The sequence below is a fragment of the Varroa destructor genome, unplaced genomic scaffold, assembly GCF_002443255.2.
Source record: "Varroa destructor unplaced genomic scaffold, Vdes_3.0 BEIS01000006.1, whole genome shotgun sequence".
NCBI lineage: Eukaryota > Metazoa > Arthropoda > Arachnida > Mesostigmata > Varroidae > Varroa > Varroa destructor.
The window spans coordinates 8957973-8975027 of record NW_019211459.1 but is presented as its reverse complement, the minus strand read 5'-3'; the positions used below and the strand labels follow the sequence as shown (position 1 = coordinate 8975027).

Below are 17055 nucleotides of genomic sequence, written 5' to 3'. Positions count from 1 at the left end.
TAGTTGTACAGAATATAGGAAAGAGAAAAATTATAGAGTGAAGAGTTGACAAAAAATAGTATTAATTATTCAAGCGCTAAAAGTATAGCGCAAATACTACCACAGCAATCCGAGAAAGAGGCAAGCTTTTACCTGAGGCACAATCTGCTCGCTCGAGATGACGATCTTGTCTTTGCCACCGAACAATGTCGTGTAGAACGTATAAGTGGTATACGATGTGTAGGTTGTGTACGGGACTCGTGGATCGAGCTTCGTTGTAGTGCTGACAGGTCGCTTTGTCGTTGTAGGCTTAAGTTTTGCCTGGTCGACGAATAAGGTTGCGTAGCTCGTGACCACTGATTCTTTACTGACCACATACGAAGAGGACTGACGGAAGAACGTTGTGAAATAGGTGAACGTCGTGAGGAAAGTTTTGACGGAAGGAACCAGCGGGCCCGAACGCGAGGATGATGTCGACCCAGGTGCAAGTGTAAACAGAGTAAAGGACGGGACTGAGGAGGTCTGCGTTGATCTGACCGGTTCTTGTGGAGGTTGATCAGGAAGGACGCTCTGCAAAATGTCAGATGGCAAAGCAGCACCCGCTGTTGGAGCAATGCTGACCGTCCGTGTGACGACGAACGACTCTGTGAGCGTGAACACCTGACTTTGTACTTCTTCGAACGGAGTAACGAGAGAAGAGGTGCCGTTGAACAGAGTGGCGTAGAACGTAAATGTGCTGTATGACGTCGATACCTTGAGACGCTCGGAGGTTTTGAGAATTGTCAGAGGAGTGGCAGGAGTCGGCAGAATTGAGAGGAGTGGAACCTATAGAAATAAGGCAGTGCATTAGTTAGCAGGAGAATAAAACGAAGATGTGTCAGTGTGTTCCATTCGTTTGGTTTCTAACGGATAATTATTGATATCAGGAAATTGCAGGATGTGTGCATAAGTAGATGTCGAATAGAAATTCGAATTAAATCTACTATACATATTTAATGTGCGGTATACGAGTGTATACCACACAGTAAGGGGACGATAGCTTTCCCTGGTGACTTCTTACTTGAAGTGTATTGGAGATGACGTTCAGAGAGCTGATTACCGATGTTGATCCATTGACGAAGTAAGTTGTATAATACGTGTAAGTCGTAAACATCGTCTTTGTCTCAAAGTCGGAGATGCGTGGGGTCTGAAGTTCATTTACAAGAGCAGCATCTAGTACAAGTGATGGCTGCAGAGAGGAGGGTTCAGGATACTGGGTCACTATGCGGCTGTTGGTGTGCTCACTCGTGGAATAGGTTGTGGCCCCATCACGAGTAATCGGTATGGTGTATGTTGTTGTTGTGAAGTAGGTGAGAACGACCGGTGAGGACTGTATAGGTCTTGCAAGATGCGGGCTGGACGGGAAAAAGCTGGGCGTGATCGTTGAGGTGACCAGCGAATAGGTGGTCAATTCAACGTCACGATATTCTGTTGAGCCAGACACTTCGATCGGCAGGCGCGTCGTGGTTGTAAAAGCCACAGGAGTAACCGAGATTACTGGTGATTGACGAATTAGATCGGATGGTCGTACCCGACGCGAGATAATCTTGCTTGCTTTAAGTCTGGTCTTGTTGCTCTTAGTTACAACTTGGAATGGTTGCGAGATCTGAGGAGGTGTAGCTGAGGTCTGATCAACGAAGGTGCTGGATGATTCAGGCACTGGCCGGACAAGCTTGCTTGCCTTTTTCCGAACTGTCACCCTCAGTCTCTTCACTTGTTTAGTAGGTGAAACTGTAACGCTTATTAGCTCAGTTAAGGAATCTGTTGGTTCAGTCAAGGCCGGCGTAATTTCAAACAGGAACGAGCTCTCCAGTTGAGACGGCTCCAAAATACTCGTTTGTACCCCCGGTCTTTTACGCACAATCGATTTAATCTTAATCTTCTTTCGAGTCATATCCGTTGAGCTAACAATAGGTCTTGTGACCTGTACGTATTCAGTCGTAGTTTGCGTTACGGACGGCTCAATACTTGCTAACGTATGTTCAAAGCTAGCAGGCTGTGTGCGAATGATGGCGTCACCCACGTTGTCCAGCTTGACAACGGTACGCAGTGAGAGGTCAACTTTTGTTGTTTTGCCATTGCGAACGTCGTTGGCGAGGTTTACCGTGCGGGTGTTGTCGAGCGCCAAGTAACCATTGCTGAAATACACATCGAAATTGGGCAATGATACATTGTATACACGTATAATCAGTTCCTACAAGAAGATACTGCTTAGACCGCAGTTACAACAACAACACATATCGTCGGAACACATCTGAAGTGCGAACGGATTATACAATGTTATTTACTTGCTGATTATAATAACATACCTGATCGACATTTCTTCTGTGTTCTGTATCTTGAGAAGGCCTGTGGGGGTAGCTAAAATGTTAGACTTAATCTCAGTTTTCGACGACGTGTGGGTGACGCCGGCTTCATCGACGACAGTGTACATAAACGTTTGTAACACGTAGACCGTCTTTTTCACATTATCTAATTGATCAAGGTCGAATGTGGGCGTAACTGAAGTGGCCTCTATCAGTGGTGTCGGCGCTATGCTGGATGCTGGCGCAATGTCACCTGCGATGTGCAGTCGACTTTGTAGATTCACAATGGTGGTAGCCAGACCCTTGGTCTTTGTGATTACCGGAACAGTTGATCCATCGACATAACCATTCGAGATCTGCGACAATAATGTTGGATCTACCTGACCACTATGTATAGAGGTCACAACGGACTCACGGCTTTGATAAACCTGTGAAGATCGAACAGCAATTTTTACGATCAACGAGTGGTAAGGAATGCAAAACTTCACCATGCGGCGTTGTTGCCTTGTGGCAGATACAGCGCTACCTAGCATTCGTAATTAACAATAACATATGGTAGACGATCTAATTAAGTGGGTCATTGATGTCACTTACAGTATGTGTTCCATGCAGAAACGTGGTTAAGTAGGTAAACGTTGTGTAGAACGTAACCGGTGGAGCAGACGTTAATGGAACCGGCAACTTTGGCTGCACTCGGCTGGAGACAATACGCCTAGTTCCGTCCGGCAGCTTCTTGACTTTGGGCTTCTTTTTTGGCTCAGGCGTCACAAGCTCTTCCACTTGAGCACTCTCGAATAAATATTGCGGTAGGCTAGACTGAATCACAACTGATGTCAGTCGCTGACGAGGAATCACGCGTGAGCTGCGGATCAGCGTGGGAGTTTGTGCAACGAAGGTCGATTCGGGAGTTGGGGCGGGGCTAAGCACGGGAATTCGGGCCAATTCGGGGTTTACTTCGGGGTATTCGGATGCCTGAGGACGACGTCGAACTACTGACGACTTGCGGAGACGCATCGGTGTCACGTACGAGGCTGTGTCAATCCTATAAAATAGAGCAAATTAGGAATTATTATATATATATATATATATATATATATATACAAAATACAAGGCAAGGTTTTATAGAAACGTAAAATCGTTTAGTATACATATATTAATGAGAAAAAATGTTGGTTGCTGTATCGTAATTTTTTTAACTTCGATACTTCGATAACACGTACTCTGTCGTCGTCGGGTTGAACTCAAACGTGGGCGTGGGCCTTGCCTTTCGAAGGATGGTCTTTCGTTTCAACTTCGAGCTTTTTACTATAAATCTCGAGGGACGGCTTGCCTGTCGAATTCAGATCAATGCTACTGAGCCACGGAATTTATCTAATAAAGCAGATTCGTATATGCGCTAATTGATGGGTTTAAAAACTTGTACGCTACTTTTAGTAACTTATGGCATAGCTATTTATTGGCTTATTTATTTTTTAGCCTCAAATATGTTTATGCAAAATCTTTAGAATCATCGGTACGCAAGAATCGCTTATATCTACGTGTATTATATGTTTCAATTATACAAAGGTGAGACAAAATAAGAGTCAAAGTAGAACCTGGATATTCGGGACCAGAACTTCTTTGGCGTCTTTCGGGGGATCGACATCATACGACAAAAGAGGCGGGAAGTGGTTCACGTTCAGGGTCTGTTGTTGATGTTCTTGTTGTTGGGGGGCAAGTGGAGGCTGATGGGGTAGCGGCGGCTCTGCTTGTGGCTGTGCTTGTTGCTGTGACGATGGGTCTTCAATGGCCGGAGGGTTGAACGACTGCTGGAAGCCTGCCAGCTGCTGGTGGAAATCGTTCTGGGGAGGTACGGGCACCTGTAGTGACAAATTATCATGAAAAGTATCTTAACTTAGCCAACATTTATGATTAGACAGTCCTATTGAAAAAAGGGTTAGAGTAGCGTCGACTAGCGCTTCCCATTGAACAGTCTTGATTTTTCGTATTTAGATAATATACTTTTAATCATATATCTAAATATGTTCTTTATGCATAGGAACAGAAAGCTCACCTGTGAGTGATAATCATAAGGATAGTCGCTATACGGGTACTGATTGTGGTAGGGTTGGAATGGTTGGTACTGTTGGAAGTCATATTGCGGTGGGTCTGAAACGCACAATTGGGTTCTACTTATTCACTGGCATGCCGTCGCCGCCATGCTTGCACGGTTTTCCGAGGTCGACACAGGCATACATGGTTGTAGAGGCAGTGTTTATAAAAAGTTCAAACATACATTTATTTATAACATGGAGGAACCAGCTGCCAACGGTCGCGATGGATGCCTATGCTAATACGACCAGATAATACCGAATCGATGGACGAAAAAGCAATCATACTCACTGAAATAGTTGTCGATTGATGACTGTAGAATTCGGCTTACATATTGGGCACTGTAATAGGACAGGCACAAAAAAGCAAGGTGGCACTCAACAAATGCGTAAGTGGACCAGTATTAAAACACGAAAGAAGCAATATTATTTTTGAATTAAGTATATGCGATTGGGAGCCAGTAGGAGATGATGATGCCACGACTGTATCTGTGCGGGCTGATCTTGGATCTAAATCGATTTGGTCGTAGGATCTCATCGAAGTTCCTTGGCATTATAGCTAGACTAGACTAATTCGAATGCTCGCAGTATACATTTGTTTGGGTGCCCTTAGCAGGTTGCTTATGGTTAGCTACATAATGGTTGTTAGTTGTAGGAGCAGCTTCGGTCAGTCTCGACACTGAAAGTCCGTTCCATAAGGAAAACCAATGAATGAGATACGCACTGGTTATAGTTGGTGAACTGTGGCAGGTAATAACTGGAGCTGGGTTCTAGCTGTCGCTGCTGGAACTGCAGGAGCTTTCGACCCACGTAGACGTCTTCCGGAGCTGGCTTATCCACTGCTGATCGGACTAACCTGTAGTTTCAACGGTAGCCAGTCAAGTGCTATTGCTTTAACAGTATTCGTTAATACAGCATAGCTTGCTGTCACACAGTAACATCAAAAAATGCTTCAAGCTTGATTCCTATTGTGTATGAATGTAAACCGAGCCTGCTCTATATCAAACGTAGGTTACGAACCTTTTTAAATGTGAGCTGGCTTCTTGCTGATAAATTTTACTTTGATCGCTTTTGAGAATAGTCGTCACAGATGGCAGGATCTCGGTCTCAGAGGGACTCAGGACTTCATCCAAGGGCTCTGTAGATTTATGGACATTGTATCGTATAGAAAGGGTTTGTAAATGAGAATTTTCTCAGGTTTTATTTTTCTCCAGCTAGCACAACTCTGTATAAGTAAAACTCATTCGTATTACCATTATATGCTCGGATGGAACCTTTCTTCCCAAGTTGAAATGCTATTTGCGATTGAGCCTTGAATCCTATTTTTGCTTAGAGTTTACTTTGCATCAGCTTTTCAGGAACGAAACATTCTAATTAAGCCTTTTCCCTCTATCCCGATAGCCTATTTGTTAGTAGGTTTGGAATGTTTGCCTTTTTTACTTTTTATCTATAAAATATATCAACATTGTGATGTAACACACAGATAAGTTCCCGTATCAAAACAACGCTTCGCGGTGATGCTGGTACCACGGTGTGCCCCTGTTCCCTAAATGTTAGAACTCCTGACGAAACTAGATGCTTCGCAGAAGCCCTTTCATTATTTGTTGTTGTTGTTGTTGTTGCTTTCATCGATTGTTTCGAAAGAAACGCTTTAATTCGGTGCATTCTGTACATACCGTCGTCATAGGCGTCATCCACCGCGTCTTTCCGTGGTGTAGTTTTGTATCGTTTTCTATAGTTCTGCCGTCGTTGTGAGATATTATAGCCGCCATCATTTGGCTGGTTTTTCCCGTGCTGGATAGGCAGGACCACACGGGTGACAACAGGCCGAGCCTGGCCAAGCTGGTCGGTCACCACGAGTGTGATATCCGTCGTGAACTGTGGTGCAACTGATTGCGAGGTAACCAGGGGCAATTGGCCGATTCCTACTAACGGAGCTGCTGTCGGTTGGATTGCGAACGTCGTAAAATGGGTGGTCTCCGTTATTTTTGTATCGGTCAACGTTTTGAGCACTTTACGCCCGCGGAGGTTCACCTGTATAATGGACGTGGTTGTTATTGTAGCCGGCGCAACGATCGTGCTTGTGAGATACCGCGGTCGTGGCTGCTGCTGGTTATAAAAGGCGTTCGCGAATAGGTTTGGACCAGGGTTTTGGCCGAGATTAGCAACAAATGGATTCGCTTGTAGAAACGGATTTGTCTGTTGGAATGGCGAGATGGTTTGGGCATAATTCCAGATCGATGCTGTTGGCTCCGGGAAGATTGTCCGGACGCTCGTGTGAAGCTGGGTTAGGGTAGATAGTTCGGTCACAGTATCGGTTCGAGTTCGATAACCTATCAGAATTGGAACGGTTCTAATCTGTTCGAAGACCGTGGTCGAGATGACGATGTCTGTAATAGTTGTGCTATCCTGGTTGATTTCCGTGTTGCGGTTTACTAAAGTCTTTGTTTTATGGCGCTCCACAAAACTAGGCTCACCGTCGATAACTGAAGTTGCTGTTATCGTTTCCTCAATGATACTATATTCTGTCGGCTTAACGACCGAAGTAGCCACAGCGGTAGTGGTGATGGTGGCAAAGCTCGTTCTGAAGCCGTGGTATATCGGAAGGGTCTTCGTGGTTGTTACAATACTCATCAGGGTAATGGATGCCCTTCTAATTGTCGATGTTGGCTGAGGACCTATAGGCAGACTGTTTCTATTAGTTTTAGGATTAAATTTGATTCCACGACGATACTGAGGCTGCTGTAATTGAGTCCTTCCCTGTCGCTGCGTTAATGCGGCCTGTTGTTGTTGTTGCTGCCTGCGGCCTTTCTGCCTAGCGCCCAGGCCCTTCCGTTGCTGTTGGCTCCGATTAATTTTGCGACGACTTGGGCCTCTCTGGCGGGCCCGAGTCTTCGGTTCGCCCTCGGCGGTTTGTTGTCTCAGATCATCTTTGTAATTACCATCGTCTTCCTGCCGCTGAAGACGCTTACGGTTGGTTCGCGTCCCTGTGCGGGTTCTAGACTTCTCTGCAGTCTCCGTCCTGCGAGAAGATTCAGCCGTTTGTACAGAATCGGTCTTTCGACGTCTCGCGAGCAGAGCAGGTCGAGTAGCTTTGATCGATCTGTTTGCCTCAGTGGGCCGCACATTCGACTTGGGGTCGGCTTCTGATTGGAGGCGATTTTTACGACTGTTGTAACTACCGGCTCGAGCCAATCGTTGGGGGCGTACAGGCTCAATATGTTGATCCTGATCCTCTTCACTGCGCCCATAATCGTAATCATAATCGTCGTCAGCAGAAGCAGCGACTTCTTCCGGTGGTGACGCTTCACTCTCGATGGGCTCAGGCAAAGAGGTCTGCCTTACCGGTTGCCGCCGCCGTTTCGGAAACACTGGCCTTGTCCTCCTTGCAGATTTCGGTAGTTCGAAACGACCCTCGACATCTTCCAAAGTAAGTGACTTCTCCAACTTATTTTTAATCTCCTGTGATAATTCATCGAAGAAAAGTTGATTTTCTATGTGATCGTTAGGTTCACTGATGTGGAATGTAACAATAGGCCTTTTCACCTTTTCCGTCTTTGATGCGCTAACGGCTTGCGACGTCTCTAGTAGAGAGCTTTGTGTTCTAGCAATATGCGCATAAAAGCCGTTGATAAATGTTCCGGTAACATCGTAAGTGAACATGTACAAGACTCCGCTAACATTCTTAACGATAGTAGACCTAGAAAGTAATCCTGTTTTAAGATCATCATCATCATCATCATCATCAGCGGAAGTGGCCGATGCCGTTATCGTTGTGCTCGACCCACTTGAACGTGTGGTTTCGCCAGCAGGCGATAAAATATTGGAAATTCCGTCAGATGAAAGTGAAGGCGTGCGCTGGTGAGCTTGAATAGACTCTACAATGCCTTGAGCTGTTGAACCTTGTAGAAACGAGCCGGTCTGAGCGGGTATCTCAGCACTTGTTTGATAACTTCGCACAGGGGTGGCAAATGGCACTGAAGGTTCTATAGACGGATCAATTGTAGCGGCCCCAGCATTCAGTAATGTCTGAGATGGGTCTATAACCATCTGTACGGCAGCAGGTGTGCTAGCCCAGGCTGAGTTAACAATCTGCGTGGATGGAGTTAATGACTTTGATGGATTCTGTTCGACAGTTACTGGGAAGGCTGCTGAAGACGTTTTGGCGATATGTGCATAGTATCCTTGAATATACGTACCGATCGTGTACACAGTTTGAACAGTAATCCAATTGTTGTGAGTGAACCGAGTAGTGGTAGACGTGATCAAACCCACTGCGGGACCGCTCGCAGATTGCAAAGACTGGGTCGAAGCCTTTGTCGTGAAAGCTGATGAGACTCTCGAATTAAGAGCGCTAGGTTGAGTGACCGCACCGCTCGATACTGTCGTGAAACCCACAGCACGAGCCGTAGTTTGCGTTATAGTTGATCTCTCAATTTTAGCATACTGAGCATAATGTCCACCGATGTAAGTTCCGTATACTGCCGAAAACAGGACAACAGTTCTCCCGCTCGCCATTTCTGTAGCCAACGCCTTCAAGGAAAGGAGACCTGTTGACAGGGTTGAGGGAGTTGACGTTGAAGTCGAGCTGGACGTTTCTTTTGACGAAGCCGCAGGCAACGAGATTTTACTGGATGTAAAAGTCATTTGGGTTGCTTTGGGTCGAACCGTTTCAGTCACCGTGGAAGCGACATGAGCGTAAAATCCATTGATGTAAGTACCGATAACATTGCGGCGCCACACTGTAGTTGTACCTGATGACACAACGGAGTCGACAATATCTGAACTAATTACACCAGTGGGATGTGTCAGAGATGGGATGGAAAGGAATGACATCAATAAGCTGGCTGACGTGGAACTGCCGGCTACGACGAGTGAAGCCGAGAAGGGTGAGTCGCTGAAAACCGCTGCAGCGTGGACAGAATCAGTGCTTGCTTCCCCAGCTGTAAAGTTCTGTTTAGATGACCCGTCTTCTGTTGGAGAACCAGTCGACACTAATAGACCAGTTTCGATGGAAATGCTCTTAGTAGGGGTAGAACTCTCGGGTGTGGACGTCTGCAGAACCGGTGCCGACGTCCCAGAGGCCGAAGTGCTAGGATAGACTGGCGCCGTAGTTGCGATCGTTCCTGTATTGAGAATGACCGTTGACGATAGAATGTTGGAGTATGTTTGTGCTATGTGTGCGTAGAATCCACGGATATAGGTAGCAGATATCGCCGTTGTAAAGCGTGTGGTCACATTTGCCGTGACACGATCCTGGGTAAAGGACGTAATCAGGCCGGTCTTTAACATCGAAATGACTACCACGGGCTCTGTTGAAGTTTGTTCGGCGTCTGACAGCAGTCTTCGCATTTGTGGTGCAATTTCTGCAAATACGACTACCTTAGAAAGCGAAGACTCCAATACACATTTTTTTTTCTTGTGGAAGAGCTGAAGTACCCGATTTCTTTCTGCTGTTGACTAATTGGTAGATGTGCTTGATGACAATACCTGTTCCCTTTTGTCAGGCCACTGGTCTAGCCGCAGGTCTCATCCGGTTACGTGCCCGTCAATCGTTCAACGTTTGGATTCGTCGAATAAACTAATACTGTTGTGTCATGATAACATGTTGTTTCTAATCAGACACACAAAAATCTAACAGAAAAAAACCAAAACGAAACATAAAAGTTGCAATCTACACCTGCGATGTCCATTTACTGTCCCAATATTACTTCGATCCTCCAATCTCACCTTAAAATTACCTACGTTTTTGTGTTTATATTTTGTGGGTGAAAGTCGAACTTGCCGATTGTGTTATAATACAACAGACAACCGTAAAAAGCTGATACATTCTCGTAGCACTTTAGAAAAGCAACTTCTTGTCGTTTATTCCATCCTTGCATATTATACATGGTAGGTACGAATAACTTCCGTCTGAATCAATGTCTGCGCAGACTACAAAACGAATTTGCTATTTATAGGATTCAGAAAATTTGAAATTCATTGTTTTTAGGGGGCTAACATCCGCTAAATCATTTCCTTGACTTGTTGTCAAGTCTTTAGTTTATGGAAAACGTCTTACAAAAATGTTGGCGCAAGAGCACGCGCAAAGGCTACGTGAGCTGCATATATTATTCTTTGCCGCAAAACACGGAAGACTTGAAAAAAACAACAATGTAATGGTGCTGGAAGAGGTCGCGCTGCTGCTGCTGCTGCTGCTGCTGCTATATAGCATCGCTATAAAAATATTACCAGTCATCTCTGTAGGTTGGAGTTAGGTAGAGAATCGCTACCTAACGTTTATATTTTCTAGTTTCCCAAAACGCAAGACTAACTAAGCATTTTGATAAAAAATGAAGATTTATTAATGTGACATTTTAACTGCATGATGTTACGTAGCTACTATTACTTAGACCACCGACAAATTGAAAATCCGCATTTTGAAAACTGGTCGTTTTTGGACAAAGCGAAACAAAAGACACGATTTTATATATACATATATATACATATATATAATATATATATATATATATATATATATATACACACGGTAAACAGCTGGACGTGCTAGAAGGAAAAGAAAAAGCATTTGCTAGCCGTGTCTCACGTATCTGTTTCAAATTGCACCGTAATAAAAAGACGAACGCCAATTGATAGGGAAAATACGTCCAAGTTAATCGGTTACTACCGTGTGAATCTCAAACGATATAGTTTTTACGTTCGGCAGATCGTAAACTTTCTTCTATCAGTCCCATCGAATCGAGTATGTGTGATCTAAAAATGATCGGGGTATGGCTCATTTGGAGACATGTATTTTGCAAACGTAAAAAAAGCAAAGCTATAGGAATGGATACGAAGAAATAGGATCAGTCACTTCTACTAGTGTTGTATATTTCTGTGAGAAGCTCTCTGTGTGTATAGCCAAAAACGGAATAATTTCTTTAAAGTGCTAAAAAATCTGTTCTTTACTAGGGACTATTCTATGGCGAAAGCTGCCAGTGACCAGAATACGACAAACTTAGCGGTAGAAACACGCAGAAAATGTCTCGCAACGTTAACACGCAGTTATTCCGCCGTAATAACTCCATCTGTTTTTGCCAGGCCGGTCTAATGCTATATATTTTAGTTGAAAATCTTGTTTTCTTCTTGATGAATTTTCAATAGCTAGGCGAAACCAGAATGTCATTATTACTCGAATTAAAAAGTTTACATTGCACACGAGTCTAGTCATGATTGCCACTAATTACGGACGCCATCATAAAGGTAGCTGGTGGTGGAGGAAAGATTAGGACAGCGAGGACCAGGTTAGAGTACAGAACAGACACAACATTTTCCTTTGTAAAACGAAAATACAAAAAGCAACAACAACAACAACAACAACAACAACAGATAAAATGAAACGATTATTACTTCCAGGTGTTTACCAATTCATTAGAATAATCTGTGCGGGTTGCGGTGATCTGATGACACAGCGCGTATATTGAATGACAGTGACGATAATAGTTGTTGATTGTTGTGTGACGACAACAACAACTGCTCAACATATTTGTGTATATTGACAGATAAGATGAGTGACGGGACAACGGGACGGACCAGGAAAGACCAGTGACCTGTCTCGCAAATGACACTACGAACTACTGACAACCCTACACAAGAAAGAACTCTAAGTTGTCGCCATTTATTGACGACTAGACATTCGGCTTATCTTGAGTACACCTTTTCCATTTTCTCGAGATAGTTATCGATCTATCTTGGATAGGAGCACACCTATATCATTTGTCGTAGGGGTGCGATAAGCACTCAACTGCGAGTAACGTTCCGTAGTCAGTTGGTTTGGCATGAGTCATTTGCTGGCACAGGAGTAAAAAAAATTACCCCAGCACATTAAAAATAAAACTGACGTTATTGCTTGTTAAAATTTGACCGACTTTGAAAGCACAGCACGGGAATACGTATAGGAAAGCTTAGCGAGACACGACTGCAAGATGCAGGAAACAACGACAACAACGAAGTACAGGGAAAAGACAATTAGGACATGAAAGGAAACATTTTTCATGGAAAAAAAGTTTTAGGTGAAGCGGAATATGGCAGGCACTTCAAATGTTCCGTTAGCACTATCAATAGTGTATAGATGCATTAGTAATTGTGTGTTACTGGTCGTTGTTTGTTCGTTTGCGCTACAACAAGAACCGTTAGTGGCGCACCACGTACATCAAGATATTAACCATTTTTACTGATTCATCATATGAGATCTTTTCATCACTAGGTGACGACTCACTTAAATAATAGTTAATGCCCCTAGGTTACTTGAAGCCCGCATAACTAAGGGCCACCAGGACTGATTCAATTTGCTAGCTACCAGGTGCCGACCAGTAACGTTCGAACAGATGAAAATAGTGCACAGTTAAAAAAAAACACGAGTGACTGAAAAAATTCACAATTCATACCAAACAGTAGCGTTACATACACAAACGGGCGTACATTAGAAACACTAAAAAATAAACTTTTACGGTGAAGTTAGTAACTGTATACACTGAACACATATACAGGGTAGCAGCAGCAGCAGCCGCAGCCGCAGCAGCAGCAGCAGCAGCAGCAGCAGCAGCAGGAGTAGTAGTAGCGGCAGCAGCAGCGGCAGCAGCAGCAGCAGCAACCGCAGCAGCAGCAGCAACAGCAGCCGCAGCAGCAGCAGCAGGAGTAATAGTAGCGGCAGCAGCAGCGGCAGCAGCAGCAGCGGCAGTAGAGCTATGACTGATATAAATAAACATGTCTATAAAATAGAGCGCATGCGATTGCTTAAGATCATATCGGTTATCATAACTGCTAATATGCTAGCAGATTCTTTCACGTAGTCAAACAACTTGTTAAACATATATAGAGTACCTGAGAGTATTTTCTTATTTGGATTAGCATCAAGCAGGATCAGCCTACAACAAGTGAGCAAATATGCGCCAGGAACGTCATGCAGATCAAGCAGTATTTTTATGTAAAGTGATTTTTGGACAAAAAAAAAGCTAAGAAAACGAAACGATATGGATAGGTTACGCTATTCTCAATATACTTGAAACAGAGAGGCGATATATATATTCGACGAAAATGTAACAGGTCAGTGTAAACTGCAGAAGTACAAATAGATTACTATTTAAATCACCAACAGATTTAGCCCAATGTTAAATTAAGCATAATATTTGGGGGGAAAAAAAGCCAGATTATTGGACGGACAGGAATCACAATACGTACCTATCTACTGATCTTGGCAACCCGACTGAATAACATACAGCGCTCAGATTACTTACTTTCTAACTTCAAGTTTCTTTCAAACAGTTCGTATAACGAAATAGTTAAAACACTACAAAATGAGAGCGTTTGTTCCATATCAGTAGCTCGTTCCAGATACTGTATCAGGATCTAACATGAGACGTTCTAGTGATGCCAATGGTTAATTGGAAACAGGCTTCAAGGTGTGAGAGACATACGTGCATTCTAGTCGCAGTTGTTTAGCTCGACATAAAAACTGTTACTCAATAATGCTACCGAGGACGATTACCTATTCCAGCTTATCAAAAAATTTCGACGATTTATCGACTTACCACTAGTTGCCTGGCGAACATAGCGAGTCCTCGTTGGGCGAACTCCGGCAAAAATGTCGCTGTACGTTTCATATCTAGAGGAAATAGAGACATTGGAGCCTATATTAGTGTTGCCCTTAGGACGAAATGCGACCTATCTAGCTATATTGCTGTCGTTTCAGCCTTGTCGCATTAGGGAACTAGCGCGCTTTCATTTGTGCAACAGCGGTAACCGATACAGACAGGGACTGTGAAATGTGTACGGCTAGCCAGATACCGTTGCGTGCCTGTCTGATACTGGGCTGTACGAGCTCCTACCTTTTGCTTCGCATCTTTTTTTGATTTAATTTACCTCGTCGACACTGAAGGATGTCCGTGCTTATCGAGCACTGTAGTGAAGTGTGTGTGGGTCGTATAATATGTTTTGAGGCCATAATCGGGCAGGCAGACGGTGCAAGGCCTATGGATATGATCTTGATGGTCTTCACGTACTCCGCTGTGGACGGAATGAACATCATGAGTCACTGGCTGACTCGCTTCAGCTACGGCATGGGCCAGAACCGTTCTGTAAAATTAAGGGAGATATATATATATACAATGTGTATATTGGATATCACGTGTGTATTACACAACCGAGTACGAATACAGGGTGACTTGCTGGGTCTGGCTGACACACACGTGAGGCCGCTGAATATTTACTCAGTTAAGCGATTATATGGTCCATTTCAGATGGCTAAAATTCACACCTTTACGGAAAGACGATAGGACATTTGTCGATTTCCGTCTTGCTATACCTCCTGTTGCAAACAGGCGACAAGGTTATAGGATTTCTGCTAAGATGAAACAATATAATACCTATTAAGTCACGAAGCAAAATAGGCAAACGGCCTTGAGACTGCGGCGTCAACCTATGATAGTAAAATTTTGATTTTCAAGAATTTCCACTGGACACGATTGATGGAAATTGTTCATTTATTTTTCAAAAATTCTGTGTACCGTTATGTAAATTGGCTGTTTAATATATTCGTCATTTCTGGCAATGGCATAAGTGTACCAATCAAAATTAACGCTAGCTCCTATACAGTATTATTATCGAGACCAGGAGCGACCTACACACGTTGAGGTCGATTCTTCAAGGTATGTTTATGTGATTTCCCCAATTTAAAACTGAAGACAACGGCGTTTAGTAATGTGTTTCGAAAGTCTTATATCATCCATCATTTTTTTTATTTTTGAAAATATCATAATTTCTAGGGATATTTGACACAAACACTCGGTCTCAAGTGAGAATCGTCGTAGGCGTTCGCTGTTTACGTCTTGAAAATTACGAGCGTAACTTAACGTTAATAAAACAAAGGCAAAGCGATCAACGAAAACGTAAAAATCGACATTTGATATTATCGGACATACGTTGTTACGGGCGCAAGTCTGACAACAAAAACAACAACAACAAAATGCGAACATGAGAGCTGTATCGTCTTGTACATTTGAGAGACCTTAACTCTTGTCTCTGACCTGTTCGTATCGTTAATTGCCAAAGATACAGACTCTGTCTTTAAAGAAAACCAGCTTATTAACATTGGCATATATTTTCATCGGTTTTATGCCCCACTAATGACCATTTGGAAAAGCATGGACAAAGATCTTGGGCAAAATCTGACCCTCCTCGACACGCAGATGAACGTCGATGTTTGTCAATCACCGTCGCCCAGTGTGTACTATAGCTAAAACAACTTCCGGCTTTTTACAGGGAGGCCTCCCATCGAACATCGGGATTCTATTACAGTTCAGAGCAACCATTGCCAAATGCTCTGACAACCTTTCTGTCAGCTGATCAACAATTTCGGTGAATGCACAAAGATACAATTCAGATTCAAGTAAAAGGTGACGAACAAAATCTTCTGGCGATACTGTCAGTTCTACTCGGGCATTTATCGCTCCTTGGCGTAAGCATGTCACTTCTTGTCCGGCCAACTTCGGAGCTTTCTGAAGTGGACGAGCTGAGCAGCACATAGGGCTATTGCCGAAGAAATTCTAACCTAAAGTCACCACATACCCTGCACCTAGAATCAACGGTATCATCTCAAAGGGGCGTTTTCCGTTCAGCGCTCATTTGCGAAAGGGACGAACAACCAAGGACTAACTAGCGGCTTTGTGCCGACGACTCTATATACGACACGGTTAGAAGAACAACAACAATTACAGGAACAGCCCTGACAACGGGAATAAACTGGCAATTGACTGGTGCCGAACCCGTGTGCCGGCGGGCTCTTCTTCATGATGATCGGCTGGAATACCAAGCTAATGATGCCTACGGCTGATCGGCTTCCTAGCCACCCCACCGATAACAAAATACCTCAAAGCCTCTACCACGAGTACAAAGACTCCATTAGTAGCATTTTATATCATTTGCGTTGCTGCGTATACCAGCATACAGAAACCGGCCCTGTGTCAACCCTGCAGAATACGACTTACACAACGCGACAGAAAACTGGTAGTCGGAGTAGCTGGCGACGGCAATCAATGACCATAGTCTGCACTGTACCTACCTGCTTACTGAGGGGTCACTGAGGGGTTGTCTAATTATCGGAGGACTGATAAAGGAAAGCATCTACGAGCTTTCCTTCACATGAGAAATCGGATTTTTTTTCGTTTGAATCACATAGCTGCGTGCGCCTTTATTTATATACAGTTACGTGAAGAAAGCTGGAGAGTACTCCAGCGTCGACAGTATCTAACGTTGACGAGACGTCTATGTATGTGCGTCAAATCGATCGTGAGGGATGAGTATTGTTTCGAAAGCAAGAACGGCTAAGTTAGAAATTTCTCATGGCTATCTACGGTGTCAATAATGACGATGCTTCAGTTATAGAAGTTAGTTCGTTCTACGAAAATGTATTTAGAAAGATAGTCACATTTGCTAAGCCTTCAAGTAGATTTATGCATGCTCCATGATTATGTCGCTTACACCGTACGTGTAAAATGTTATCAAATAAAATACGTTCCTTCACAAGTGTCCTTCTTGCTGCTGCTACTTGTACAGGGACGTATCGACTAGCGCGAGCCTAGCTTAAAATTTCTAAATCCCATAAC

At 43.8% G+C, this 17055-nt stretch overlaps 2 protein-coding genes across 21 annotated transcripts in view; one reads left to right on the top strand and one right to left on the bottom strand.

Moving 5' to 3' along the window:
• LOC111253556 (uncharacterized) overlaps positions 1-17055 on the bottom strand; it is a 134005-nt gene that overhangs the window by 9841 nt on the left and 107109 nt on the right. For 7 of the 9 annotated variants that reach the window (XM_022813126.2, XM_086993694.1, XM_022813128.2 and 4 more), the window contains 13 exons: positions 14315-14527; positions 13984-14057; positions 6091-9780; positions 5435-5552; positions 5139-5270; positions 4707-4756; positions 4378-4472; positions 3920-4183; positions 3545-3654; positions 2919-3366; positions 2328-2752; positions 1040-2156; positions 133-804 (listed from right to left, as the gene is read on the bottom strand). In XM_022813126.2, coding sequence (XP_022668861.1) covers positions 133-804; positions 1040-2156; positions 2328-2752; positions 2919-3366; positions 3545-3654; positions 3920-4183; positions 4378-4472; positions 4707-4756; positions 5139-5270; positions 5435-5552; positions 6091-9780; positions 13984-14057; positions 14315-14527 — 7408 coding nt within the window. The remainder of the gene's footprint in view (positions 1-132; positions 805-1039; positions 2157-2327; positions 2753-2918; positions 3367-3544; positions 3655-3919; positions 4184-4377; positions 4473-4706; positions 4757-5138; positions 5271-5434; positions 5553-6090; positions 9781-13983; positions 14058-14314; positions 14528-17055) is intronic. The other 2 variants (XM_022813127.2, XM_022813131.2) reach the window with 2 other exon arrangements.
• LOC111253362 (uncharacterized) overlaps positions 1-17055 on the top strand; it is a 131803-nt gene that overhangs the window by 17584 nt on the left and 97164 nt on the right. The gene's annotated exons all lie outside the window — the stretch shown is intronic.